Source organism: Lampetra fluviatilis, chromosome 34 (assembly GCF_964198595.1).
Source record: "Lampetra fluviatilis chromosome 34, kcLamFluv1.1, whole genome shotgun sequence".
NCBI classification, from domain to species: Eukaryota; Metazoa; Chordata; class Hyperoartia; order Petromyzontiformes; family Petromyzontidae; genus Lampetra; species Lampetra fluviatilis.
The window spans coordinates 5654369-5669345 of record NC_136308.1 but is presented as its reverse complement, the minus strand read 5'-3'; the positions used below and the strand labels follow the sequence as shown (position 1 = coordinate 5669345).

The following is a 14977-nucleotide window of genomic DNA, read 5'->3' as shown; positions in this document are numbered from 1 at the left end:
GTAAGTGTTATTTTCCAATTGATTTTACCTCAAAAGTACAGAAAATGGCTATTATTCCCCACAAACTTTGCTTTTGTGACCAGGACAGTGATATTTTGAAATTGACCTATTTTCAATAAGAAAACGTGGTGTGCATTTGTGTAATTCCTTCACGTAAAGCCCTGGTCACAAAAAAAGTTTGTGGGGAATAATAGCCATTTTAAATACCTATGAGGCATAAGCAATTAGAAAATAACACTACCCAGGAACAAAAATCGTGTTACATAGTGAATTATCTGGTCTCATGAAGGCAGACAGGCAGACCCAGCACTGTTCAGCCAGGTGAGAGAACCCATCGAGTGGCCGTGCCACACAGAACCATCCCATCCCGCCGCGCGTGAATTCGCTACGGACACGGATCACACGAAGTCTGATTGCAATCATCGATCGTGATTGCAATCATCGATCGTGGGTCCACACCGATGCCGAGTTTCACGCCAAGAGCCGTCGCGTTCTGCTCGAAGCGAGGCGATTTTTGTTGTTTTTGTTGATGTCTTCCCTCTTCGGAGTTCGCATCTTGAACCCCGTCCGCGAGCTTAGTGCCCGAAACGTCGCGCTTGTGCCGTTTGTGAGCGCGCGCACCTTTGTCTCGCCATCCGCGGAAACGCGCGCGACCTGGGTCGTGTTAATTATTAATTGGGTGGGGAGCGGTGGTGCAGCGGTTAGCGCTAAGCTGCGCTACAAACCCGGCGACCCAGGTTCGATGACCGCTCAGGACCAACACCGGTGACGATTTATCTGAACCGGTCTTGGGCCTCCCCTAGGTCGACTCAGCCTCAAATGAGTATCTGGTGCGGTGTGTAGGGAGACGAAGGCAGCCGAGCGTGGTGCTGGCCACCCACCCCCTCGTGTGCCGTGCCGGCCTTCATAGGTGCTCGCTAACAGCACTTGCCCCAACAGCCTGTTCAGGCTATACGGGGGATATTTGTCTTTGTTTTTATTATTAATAATAATTGAGGAGCGGCTGATGAAGGGGGAGCGAGTGACTCGTCGTCTCTCCGTCGCTTAAGGACTATCCAGCTCTTGAAATGTAAATGCATTTTAATATTCCCGTCGCAAATTTAATCACACGCCACGCGCCGACCCAAACCGCCTGAGGATGGGAAGCCCCCGCTCTTATCAGACACCTCGTACACAGACAAATGTGTCCCCCCCCCCTCCCCACCGCACACCCCAATGTAGCCCGCGCAGGCCTGTCGCTTGTTTCTGGGACAACCCTGCACCTCCGGTTAGCACGCGGTTGGCTACGTACGGTGCGAAAGAAGTTCAACATACACGTGCGTGCGTAGCCCCTGCGAGGTCGACTCAGCCTTCAGTGAAGAGTACAGCTGGTGCAGTGTGTAAAACATACACGCGCAAACACGCACAACAGCCAAAGGTCACCCGTATAGCATTCAACAGATTGTTGGGGCAAGTGCTGTTAGCGAGCGGCGCCCACGAGGGGGTGGGGTGGCCAGCACCACGCCCGGCCGCCTTTGTCTCCCCTGTGGCAATGTTTACACGCCACACCAGGTACTAATTTGAGGCTGAGTCAACCTAGTGGAGGCCCAAGACCGGTTCGGATAATCGTCACCGGTGTTGGCCGCGAGCGGGAATCGAACTCGAGTCGAGCAGCGTGCTAACCGCTGCACCACCGCTCCCCATCAACACACATGTACACACGCATGTGTGTCGCTAACAGGGGTGGCGTAGCGGTTAGCGCGCTACGCTACGAACTCGGCGACCCGAGTTCGATTCCCGCTCAAGGCCGGTGACGATCGTCTGAACCGGTCCTAGGTCGACTCACTTAGGTCGACTCAGCCTCAAATGAGTACCTGGTGCGGTGTGTAGTAAACATCGCCACTGGGGGAGACAAAGGCGGGCGGGCGTGGTCGCTGGCCCACCCACCCTCTCGTGTGCCGTGCCGGCCTTCATAGGTGCTCCCCAACAGAACTTGTCCCAACAGTCTGTTGAGGCTACACGAGGCATCTTTGTCTTTGTTGTCACTTGCCCCAACAATCTGTTGAGGCTACACGGGTGATATTCTTACTATGTCACTTGGTTTGGATACAAAATAGAGCACAAATATCTCGCCCATAGTCATCAACAAACTAACTGGTTAATTGTTGTCAGCGAGCACCTGTTAAGGCAGCACGCCCGACCGCCTTTGTCTCCCCAGTGTCGATGTTTGCACACCGCCCCGGCAGGCACTCGTTTAAGGCTGAGTCGACCTAGGGGAGGCTCAGGACCGGGTTCAACTATTCGCGACCCTCATCGCATGCTTGGGAGCGGGAATCGAACTCTGATCCCCCGGGCTCGAAACCCACGACCTCCTCTTCCCCCCCACACCACCGCTCTGTACTGCCAAGACAAAGATCCCCGTGTAGCCTCAACAGACTGCTGGGGCAAGTGCTGTTCGCGACAACAAAGATCCCCCGTGTAGCCTCAACAGACTGCTGGGGCAAGTGCTGTTAGTGACAACAAAGAAAAAGATCCCCCGTGTAGCCTCAACAGACTGCTGGGGCAAGTGCTGTTAGTGACAACAAAGATCCCCCGTGTAGCCTCAACAGACTGCTGGGGCAAGTGCTGTTAACGATAACAAAGACAAATATCCCCCGTGTAGCCTCAACAGACTGCTGGGGCAAGTGCTGTTAGCGACTACAAAGACAAAGACGCCCCGTGTAGCCTCAACAGACTGCTGGGGCAAGTGCCGCGAGCGAGCAGCGCCTATGACAGGCAGGCACTGTGGCACACGAGGAGGTGTGCGTGGGTCAGAAGCACGCCCGGCCGCCTTTGTCTCTCCCTAGGGGCGACGCACCGGTGCATGGAATGCACGCACATACACAAACAGTATAGAGTGGAACTGTAGACACACACGCACACGCACGCGCGCATCTGGCATCACCAAAGCGCCGAGAGCCCCACGTCATGTTATTTTGCAGTAATTGCTGCTCGAGTGAAACACGGCTGAGTGATAATTGTCGGCACCGGGGCGTTATTAAATATGCATGCCCTTAATAGCGTAAATACAGGGAGACGCGGAGAGGAGACTGGAGCAACTTCTTGCGATCAGGCACAGTTACATGTCGTGCACAGCGATTTTTCACTCACCCACTCACTCACACACTCACCCACACACTCACCCACACACTCACCCACACACTCACCCACACACTCACCCACCCACTCACTCACACACTCACACACTCACTCACACACTCACCCACACACTCACCCACCCACTCACTCACACACTCACACTCACTCACACACTCACCCACTCACTCACCCACACACTCACCCACACACTCACCCGCACACTCACCCACACACTCACCCACACACTCACCCACCCACTCACTCACACACTCACACACTCACTCACACACTCACCCACACACTCACCCACACACTCACACACTCACCCACACACTCACCCACTCACTCACCCACTCACTCACCCACTCACCCACTCGCTCACTCATCCACTCACTCACTCACACACTCACCCACACACTCACCCACACACTCACCCACTCACCCACACACTCACCCACCCACTCACCCACTCACTCACACGCTCACCCACACGCTCACCCACTCGCTCACCCCTTCGCTCACACACTCACCCACACACTCACTCACTCACTCACCCACCCACCCACACACTCACTCACCCACACACTCACACACTCACCCACAGACTCACTAACCCATTCACCCACTCACTCACACACTCACCCACCCACTCACTCACCCACACACTCACACTCACTCACACACTCACTCACCCACACACTCACTCACACACTCACTCACCCACTCACCCACACACTCACCCACACACTCACCCACACACTCACCCACTCACCCACCCACCCACTCACTCACCCACACATTCACCCACTCACTCACACACTCACCCACCCACTCACTCACCCACTCACTCACCCATCCACTCACTCCCATACTCTCCCACACACTCACCAACCCATTCACCCACTCACTCCCACTCACCCACACACTCACCCACCCACTCACCCACCCACTCACTCACACACTCTCCTACACACTCACCAACCCATTCACCCACTCACTCACACACTCACCCACCCACCCACACACTCACTCACCCACACACTCACACACTCACCCACAGACTCACTAACCCATTCACCCACTCACTCACACACTCACCCACCCACTCACTCACCCACACACTCACCCACAGACTCACTAACCCATTCACCCACTCACTCACGCACTCACTCATACACTCACCCACACACTCACTCACCCACCCGCACACTCACCAACCCATTCACCCACTCACTCACCCACACACTCACCCACCCACATACTCACCAACCCATTCACCCACACACTCACCCACTCACTCACACACTCACCCACACTCACCAACCCATTCACCCACTCACTCACTCACCCACACACTCACCCACCCACACACTCACCAACCCATTCACCCACACACTCACCCACTCACTCACTCACACACTCACCCACACACTCACCAACTCATTCACACACTCACCCACTTACACACCCACCAACTCACCCACACACTCACCAACCCATTCACCCACCCACTCACCCACCCACCCACACACTCACCCACACACTCACCCACTTACTCACACACACACTCACCCACCTACACACTCACCCACCCACACACCCACCCACACACACACCCACTCACGTGTTTGATCCCTGGTCCAGCGCCGGAGGAGCGAGGCAATTTGGCTCCGTTTCAGCACCATTCCGTGCCCACTCTGAGGATACGACTCCATGCGAGGTCCCGGCACAGTAACGGCGAAGTGTCGTCATTCATACTGATCATTATAATCGCGGTATGTGCCACGACGATTAGCTGGCCTCGCTAGCGCTCTTTCAGTTGTCAACGCCGCACGTTCAAGGTTTTTGCAATTAATCAGAGATTCAATATTACAAATAACAATACAGATTAGGATGATGGTTATTATAATGGAATTATGAAAATGACTGATGTAGTCATAAGCTAATATTGTTTTTTTTGTAAACTGATTATTATAATGTGTGTTGTTGTTGATGATGATAATAATACTAGAACGATAACACCCATCTAGCCATTAACTAACGGCGTCCCCCCCCCTCCTTCTAACGGATGAGAGTGATGATGATGGTGATGCCGAGGATGATACTGGAAGCGGGAGAGAGAGAGAGCGGTGTCAGGCCAGGACCTCTCCACGCTAGCGCAGTGCCTGCCGATTGCTGCCCCCCCCCCGCGCCTCCGCAGATCTCAGGCACCAGAGACGCCGAGGCTTTGCAAGCGCCTCGACTCGCCCGGAGGATGCAACATCACGGATCCGTAGGAGGCACACGAGGGCCAAGGAAGGTGGTGGTGGTGCGGGAGGGAGGGGAGGGACTACACAAAGCCAATTAGCGCTCTCCAACACATTGCACATCACGCAAAATATATCCCACCCCACACCCCCCACCCCCCACCACAACCGCCTCAACCTCCCCACTTCCACAGCTTCTCGTTTTCTTTTTTTACGATCAGAGGAAACAAGAAAATGATCGGTGTAGTCGGCACTTTGCTTCGTTCATCATTTGTTTTTTTTTAATGCTTTGCTTTATGTAACCCCCCTCTCCCCTTTTAATGAAAGATTTCACGAAAGATTTCACGTTCTGCTCTTTCTGTCCCCCCCCTCCTTCTCTCTCTCTACCCCCCCCCTCTCTACTCCATGCCGCTCTCTCTCGATTCTCTCTCTCTTCTCTCGCTCCCTCTCTCCTCGCTCTCTCCGCACTTCCCGTCCAGCTAAAAAAAACCCCTCCATGCCCCCGTGTGATGATCCAGCGAGCGCTCTGTAGATCTCGCCCGAATTAGCATCGTCATGCATATGCATAGGGGCGGCCTTTCGCAGGCTAACCCGAGCCGAAACGCGACGGCGTTGACGCTGCCATGCACCTTGTCCCCCCCCACACCAACGTGTCTCTCTGCGTCCGCCCGGTTTGTGTCTCCGTCTGACCGTATTGTGGGTCTCGTGTGTGTCCGTGCAGCCTGTCCGCTTGCTTGTCTCTCTGCTCGCCCCAACAGTCTGCTCAAAGCAATACGTGCGATATTCTGTCTTTGTATGTTTTGCCTGGTGCGCTCACTCTCTCTCTCTCTGCCCCCTTTTGGCCGTCTGTGTGTACGTCCGTGTGTCTGCTCGTCTGTCTGTGCCGTCTATGCATCCGTCAATCTGTCTGACGTACGCGTGGAACAAAGGTTACAGAGCGATGCAATATTTATTCACGTATTGTCATGGCTGTACAAGTGCCCTGTGTTGCTCGTCCCATGTGTGCGTGTGTGCAGTGTGGTGATGCACGCGTGTGATTGTGTTATGTATCTGTGCAAGTATGTGTGTGATACTTGTATGCGCGTGTACGTACACACCCGTGCAATGTTTGAAACCCTTTGTAATGTCAATGCTGGATTAACATCTCTTCCACGCGGTGTCAATCATGGACCATACTTCACCACGCTGGTCAATGTATATTTATAGAGAGCGGAAAGGCGAAACGGATCCGGTATCACTCTGGATCGGTGTTCGCCGTCGGCCGTGAATCGAGCCCAGGCGTTGAGACCAAATGTGAGACCGACATTGATGTGAAGCGTTTAGTTGCGTTGGTTTGTGAGCACGTGTTTGTAAGTGTATGGTCCTGCGGCACACAAAGTTGGCACAGTAGGGGGCACAGGTGGTGCATCGGCCAGTCAGTCATCTCAGCCAGTCGACCCGTGGCACCCGCTGGGTCTGCCCCTTGACCTCCTGCCAGCGGGCGTTCGACGCTTCACGTGGCCTCGACGTGCGCCTAGCCTGGCACAAGCGACGTGGTGGCGTCACCGCCACATAGTGGCGAATGGTGGTTGTTGTTGTTGGTGGTTTTTGGGGCGATGTGGGGAGCGGTGGCGTAGCGGTTGGTCCAGTAACCCCGAGTTCGATTCCCACCACTCACCACCAATAAAATATAATCAGTGGCGAATATTTTCACCGATACTGAGAATCCTCTTAGGTAGACTCGGCCTTAAATGAAAAAAGCGTCCGGTCGTGTTCCTGGCCACACTCAGCCCCCCCCCCCCGATTGTTATGGGTGCTCGCTTACAGCACTTGCCCCAACAGTCTGTTTAAGGTTATACAGAAAGGGGGGAATCTTTGACTTTTGTGGAATTGTGTGCAGGTGCCTTGCACTCCTCACAAACCATCAGCCCACGGAGTTCATTCATTAATCTTCTGGATTTGCCGGCCGTCTCGCGATTATCGCCTTACCCTTTTGGCTATTAGCTTATGAATTCAGAGCGCCGCCCCCTGCCTCAGCTAACCCGATTATAGATCCGGTCAATACGCAGCCATCGAGCCAGGGAGTCAATAGAAAAACAGAGGATACGCCGGATTTCACTCGCAGAGAATAACCACCAAAGACAAAGGTTCCCCGGATAGTCGTGCAGACTGTTGGGTCAGGTGTTGTCAACGAGCAGAGCACGAGGCTGCGTTGACCTCGGAGCCAATGCCCGACCGCCTTTGTCTCCCCGGCGCCGATATTTGCACATCGCAGCAAGTGCACTCATTTAAGGCTGGCTCCACACGAGAGGAGACCCAGAACCGATTAATATTTTCCTCACTAATGTGTTGCCGTAAGCAAGGTGCCACGGTTGCGAGATGTTGACTACCTCGCCTGGTGTGCAGGAGGTCGTGGGTTCGAGCCCGACCCTGACGCCTGCGTGGATTTTTCTACGGGTCCTCTGTTTCCACCCCCACCGCCTCCACATTTATAATCAACATGCTTTTAGAGGACAGTATTTGGTCGCTATACATTTCCACATTTGATGAGAAGCTTTCGTGACTGCAAGAATTCATACTCTTTGGTTCTTTCGGTAAAGTCACGTCGATATTTATTTTCCTACTTACGTGACTTTACCGAAAGAACCAAACAGTAGATATTTCCACATTTGTTGAGCTATCATTTGCACCTCCGATTGGCTACGTACGGCGCGAAAGAAGTTCAGACGTGGCCAAGTCGCTTTCTCTAAAAAAAATAAGCTACATAGCTCGCTGAGCATTATCTGGCAATATAAAAAATGAGTTTAAAACTCAGGTGGCATTTCATAGCGGCAGCGGTGCACGCTACCACGACGCTAACGGCTCCAACAACCACGCTGCTTCCAACACTGACCGCGGCAAAACAAGAAAACGCTGCGCTACCAACCGACTCGGCCACTTAATTTCCCTTGCCCCTTGCCTCGCAACGGAGACGGTTACATAGATGTCAACCCCATATCAGTGCCTAACTGATTACAGACAAATTCAGACCTTGTTGGTCACCCCCGTGCCCTTATAAATCGTAACGTTCCTCCTACAAAGTCCCATCACAAGGGAGAAACACAAACAGACAAATATATATTTCTGTGCCCGTATTGAAACGGCTGTACGCCGTATGGACCTGAAAACTCAATTTTCCTGTGCAAGAATACGGGGTAAATCGTATGGGGTTGCTGCAGATTTAGAGCACATGTTGCTGACATTGGGATTTACGCATTAATGCGTCCTTGCCAGCTCCTCTCCCCCGAGTATCCTGCGCGTCATCGCGATCAATTCCTAGTTGTGTAGTTATAATTTATTTAGACGCTATTGCTTGTATCCTAGACAGTGTGTGCAGATGGTGGGCATTTGCCGTTGCAGGCAGAATGTCATCCACGCGAGTGGCGAATCTCTTTCAAAAACAAAATCTCGACTGCTACTACATTGCAATAAACGTACACTTTGACATTAGGGCGTCGTCGTCATAATTGACAGTCCTTTTCTGAATCCACGATCGGACGAATGCCTCCTCCCTACTCCGTGTGTATCGTTGAGCGGTTGGTTTGTTCGGCCCTAATGCACCACGTTCGGCAAAGCACGTTTATTGCGGATGCGTTTGAGACTGGCTCAGATATCGCTAGAGCCACTGATGGTAGCCGTGACAGGGGTTTCGAACTCCTGATCGCCAGGTCCATACAGTGCAGGGGCGCCAATCTGGTCGCCACCCCTTCGCCAGCAATAAAGATATTTTAAATGCCATTAGCTCCCATAGACCGTTTTCAACCAACATTGCTCGCTAGCGTTGACTGGCGATTCGTCTCGTCGATGGAGGGAGTCTTTTTGACCATAAACATCTTGGAAAGCCAGCGGCATATATTTAACCAGCCGGACTCTGCCGACCGCGAGACCTTGAGCGTCGAAGCTGCTGCGTACAATTTGTCTGGGAAGCCAAGGGGCCCGATGGACACCGATGCACACATTTTATTTTGACGCGAAGAGACAAATGGAGATATCATTCGTTGATTTCGTGACAGCAAACGGCACTTTGACTTGGCAAAAACGGCAACAGAAAATGCGTAACGGATGCGCATGAATTATGCACGGACATCTAAAGCAACGTGTTGAGTGTGATGTTAGATACTTTTTTTTTTAAACCTCAAACGTAATCATTTAGAAAATGCATCGTTATGAGCTGTCCCAGTGACCGTCTGAAACGTGCACACTTTTACCAAACTAAGACATCTCTCCATGTTAAGCGCAGCAACGTAACCTCAATGCAAACGGCTCGGCCACAGTATTCGTTTCGGTGGTACGATTTTAATACCGATATGAGAGCGAGTGACAATGCAACTCGTACGGAGGAGGGGTGCACATGCGTACCGTACGCCAAGCGCTCCATCCACAACCTCCACTCACCGTTTCGCTGCATCTCCGACTTTCTCCAGGCGCGAGTGACGTTCCACTCATTCGGAAGAGTCAAACAAAGTGCGCGTTTTATTTATACGGAGGCCGGCGATCACGCTCCCCCACTGGCTAGCCTGCCAGAGCCAGTTCGTCTCTCTCGTCTCGCCTCGCCTCCCCAAATCCCGCATCGGGGCACTTAAACGCCGTCTCAGCCCGAGTCTCTGCTTGCCCGGACACGCGCGTTGCGCAGCATCCTCTGTAGCAACACCGCAGCTGCTGCAGCAGCAGCAGCATCAGCAGCTTCGCCATCAGGCGGAGCGCGTTGCCATGGTGCCGGCGGGATGGGTGTCGCCCTGGTAACGTGTAGAGGAGGAGGAGGAGCAGGAGGAGGAGGAGAGAGGAGATGGGGGAGAGCGCCCGGTGTGTGTGATACTAGGGAAGAGGCGTCTTTCTAATTGACTCGGTTGAACGTGGTCTGCAGTGGGTGTAGCCTAGTTGGTTGGCATCGGTCATCGTAGACCTGCGCCCTGGCTACTCTGGACAGTGCCCCTCCCGGTTGCAGCTGCACCGCCTGCACACTCGATAGTTCACGCCAATGAGTGGCCAGTGTCCCGTGGCAGAGCCACACCGCGGACTGTGGGGCAAGGAGGCGTGCAACAGATTTTGGCAGAGAATGCGAACTAAATTGGGAGGATCTTCGAATTGTAAAGTCAATAAGCTCTCGACAGCTGATGGACAGGGGCCGCATCGTGACAGAGTAAGGAGAGGTTAGCGAGAGAACGGGTAGAGAGGAGGTGGAATAATGGGTGGTTGTAACTGATGGTGGTGGTGCGGGATCAATGGGTGCGGCGCCTTGCAGCAAGCGTGGGGGACTGGATGCGAGTTTCCACAGTCGCGAGACTAGGATCGTGGTTACAACGGGCTTGCAACGAGCCTTTGGCCGTTCATCGTAAGTAGTGGATGGGAAGCGCCGGCTTCAGCGGTTCCCTCCCCGTCTTCTTGCGAACGGCGAACTTCCGAAATGATCCGCGGGAGAGTGACACACGGCAGAGGCCACGCGCTGTGGTGTCGGGGGAAGAAGGGGAGAGATACTGGCACGGGAGGTCCCATGATGTAGCTGCTCACTCCGAGCTCTCAATGCCCTGGTAGTGGCATAGTCCTTGTGCTGTTCGCCTTGTGGCGTCCTCTGGTCGAACACTGTTCGAGACGAGGCTCTAAAGAAAGCTGTCTCTGGTGCGGACCAATCAGTTTCAAAGACAATGCATCATATACTACCCAGGCATGTTTTTTTGTTTGCATGTTCACCACAAGTCTATGTGGTTGATGCAGACACGATTCCTTGCAAAAGGTTTCAGTTTGGTGTTTTAACATCTTAACACAACTGTTACTGGTAGGAACCTCCTGGTTACACCAGCACACAGGGGATTATTGTGTCCGTCCGTTCGTCGTGCAGGGAGGGGCTGGGTGGGGAGGGAGGGGTTGGGAGGGGAGGGTGGGGCGGGGCTGGGTGGGGGGGGGGGAGGGGCTGGGTGGGGAGGGGCTGGGTGGGGAGGGTGGGGAGGGGTTGGGTGGGGAGGGTGGGGAGGGGCTGGGTGGGGAGGGTGGGGCTGGGTGGGGGGGTGGGAGGGGTGGAGCTGGGTGAGGAGGGGCTGGTCACCCCGTGGTGCCCTTATAAAACTCAACGTTTAACCTACTCACGCCGGCTTGTGCCCGCCCTCACAGTCGGGCATATTTGAGGAATACACCACGCCGCCGTTGACCCTGGCCATTGACCGAGCAACCCAACGTTCCTACCAGCTCCCTCCGCAGGAGGAATGTGTTTTATTGCCAGAAACGGTAAAACCGATTGTTATATGGAGAAGTAGGCAGTTGCTGCGTTCCAACCCACGCGTACCCTGGCAGGAATAACAACGAGCAGTCTCCCCTACCGTCCCCTCGTGGCCTTCTCGTTACAGACGGATCAAATAAAACGACACGAAAGACGAAGATCCCCCGTATAGCCTCCAACAGACTGCTGGGGCAAGTGCTGTTAGAGAGCACCCTATGAAGGGCGGAACGGCGCACGAGGGCTTGGGTGGCCAGCACCACGCCCGACCGCCTTTGTCTCCCGAGTGGCGATGTTTTACACATGCCCACTGGGCACTCACCTGGGGCTGAGTCGACTTAACTCCAAACACACAAACACGAACGTGCACACAGAGAGATTCGGCGAAACCCAGCGGATGCGTTAACGGCGACGGTAAAACGAGAAAATACGGACACCAAAATACGAGAATGTAGAAAAAGAATAAAACAGGACATCGTTTGTTTTAGTTTCTTGTCCATATACAGTAAATATATAGCCCGTAGAAACGATGTATGTTTTTTTGTGTTTTTTATTTATCTGCGGCGTTGAGTGGAGTAAGTGTGGAATCGGAATCGGCATTAATACAACGACATTCAAAGAGAGCCACACACGGATTGAACCCAAGGCCCTTCACCACCACACGGGATCCTTCCCAACAAGCACGCCACAGCTCATCACCCTTATAAGCGTTATCCACTTCCCCCCCCCCCACCTCGGTCCTCTCCGTAAAAATAAAAAAACCCCAAAAAATTGCTCCATTGGAATGAAACATAGCGAGCTGCGAAATAGGTGGCAGGACCCTTCCGAAAAAAAAAGTTTATGAGTCTCAGGATTTCCTTGGTGCAAAAATAAAAATAACGATACGGGTGCTTCAAAAATGTTTTAACACTTCTGAAAATGTGCAACGATATCACGAGAAATGTGCCTCCGGGCTCTGGAGACCACCTGGAGAAGATTCCAGGCACGTGTTGACAACGATGGCGAATAAGTGGAGACTCATCTTCTTGGTTCTTTCGGTAAAGTCACGTAGAATGGAAATAATAAAATAATAAAACATAATAAAATAATTCTCACGACGTTTCGGCCACAACGCAAGCAGCCGTCCTCAGGTGAAGAACAGGTCTGTCGAGAAGACAGACTCTGTTCTTCACCTGAGAATTATTTTATTATGTCTTCTCGACAGACCTGTTCTTCACCTGAGGACGGCTGCTTGCGTTGTGGCCGAAACGTCGTGAGAATTATTTTATTATGTTTTATTTTTATTATTTTATTATTTCCATTCTACGTGACTTTACCGAAAGAACCAAGAAGATGAATCCCTGCAGTCACGAAAGCTTTAAATCGAAAAGTGGAGACTCTTTGACTTTTTTAAGCTATGAAGCTACGATTACCATTAAAAACGATCATCGCATAAAAGTGTTAACATTTTTTAGAAGCACCCTGCACTAGCAGCAGCACATGAGGAGGGGACACCATCTAGTGACGGGAACCCTTTAGCCCGCATGTTGGACTTCTTTCACACCGTACGTTAGCCAAGCGTACTAATCGGAAGTGCGGGGGAACGACAACAAACTAAACACGCGCAGGTGAAGGGAAACGTCATTGCACTCGCCCTGTAGATTTGTTTCTGTAAAAAGAAAAAAAAGCCCCTGGTCCATTTTGAACAAAATGTGTTCCGTCTGCAATTAACAAAAAATTAGCAGCTTTTTTTCGAAGTGTGTGAGAAATATTTTATCAGCACTTTTCCCCGGCTCACACTTACACCGCCGCCGGCGCTGGCAAACATTGAGGTTTGGCAGTAAATTTGTCAGCTGACTGTACACCGATGGATCCTTCTCTTGTCACTTAGCTCACTGCCGGGCCGCTTTGATAACACTGGTCAACACACTTCTTCTGGCATAAGGTATTCCAATGGGTTTAAGGTAATTTTGGGGTGCTGATTCTAAATCTGGCATCAGTTTTTGTCTATCACATCAGGTTTTTGAGATATCAAATATTGCATTTTCAATAAAAATTGCAGAAGAAAAATATTGAATAAATGTGGATATCTACATAAAATGATATTATAAACACACTATCCTAAAAATACAGCACCATATTTTAACACTAAAGCAGTCACTGACTCGCAACAACTTGCAATCATAAGTGACAGAGTTAATTTCGGGTAAAATAAATGAAAATGGGGTATGCCGATAGCATAAAAATGAGATATGATAGAGCAAATCTGAGATCAGATTTGGAATCAGCACCCTGAAATTAGTCTAAAACAGCTGCAAAAGTCCAGGCCAAATAAAAAAGATTTTTTTGTTGACCAGTGTTATTTAGACGAATGAAGTCATTCTCGTTTTATGGTGAAACACACTGAACAGGAAACTATTCCCATTTGTTGTTGTTTACGACGAACCTTTCCAAACACATTTTTTGCAATCACAACAATGAATTAAGCAGCGCCGCGTCACGACCGCAGCGTTCACTGTTCCCTAAATGAATGACAAACGCACATTAACATTTCATCATTTGTGCCCAACCTCCTCGTCAGATCTCGGAGGTTAAGCAGGTATGAGCCTGGTCGACCGCCGTGCAAGACCCACAAAGTCCGTGAGCCCAGGCCTGATATCCCGCACCGCCGATGAGCACGACTGGCTACGTACGGTGAGAAAAAACACATTGTCCTGCGGAGGGAGCTGGTAGGAACGTTGGGTTGCTCGGTCAATGGCCAGGGTCAACGGCGGCGTGGTGTATTCCGCAAATATGCCCGACTGTGAGAGCGGGCACAAGCCGGCGTGAGTCGGTTAAACGTTGAGTTTTATAAGGGCACCACGGGGTGAGCAGCCCCTCCCCACCCAGCCCCACCCCTCCCACCCCCCACCCAGCCCCACCCTCCCCACCCAGCCCCTCCCCACCCTCCTCACCCAGCCCCTCCCCACCCAGCCCTTCCCCACCCTCCCCACCCAGCCCCTCCCCACCCTCCCCACCCAGCCCCACCCTCCCCACCCAGCCCCTCCCCACCCTCCCCACCCAGCCCCTCCCCCCCACCCAGCCCCTCCCTCTCCACTCAGCACGACGGACGGACACAATAATCCCCTGTGGGCTGGTGTAGCCAGTAAAACATGGTGATAACCATTTGGAATGAGTGGGCTATTAAAGGATTCACTGTTATTGGACGTTTCGGTCATTCGGTACGACTGTAGCTTTGACAACAGAGGTGGTAATTATTTCAGCTCTGGTCCAGGGCATCACATCTGCCTTTTACATTTCACATTGAAACTTCTGCGATGTCAGGACATGCCACAACATTCCCACGACTGAGTCCCAGGAGTACATATTCTAAATTTGGGAAATGTGTTCTTTTGAAACATCACGCTTC

At 52.2% G+C, this 14977-nt stretch overlaps 1 protein-coding gene across 1 annotated transcript in view; it reads right to left on the bottom strand.

The window, feature by feature from the left end:
* LOC144944315 (metabotropic glutamate receptor 3-like) overlaps positions 1-10114 on the bottom strand; it is a 51081-nt gene extending 40967 nt beyond the window's left edge. Inside the window, 1 exon segment of the mRNA XM_078872379.1 lies at positions 9777-10114. Within this exon segment, the coding sequence (XP_078728505.1) occupies positions 9777-9827 (51 nt within the window). The 5' untranslated portion in view covers positions 9828-10114.
* Between the last annotated feature and the right edge of the window lie 4863 nt (positions 10115-14977).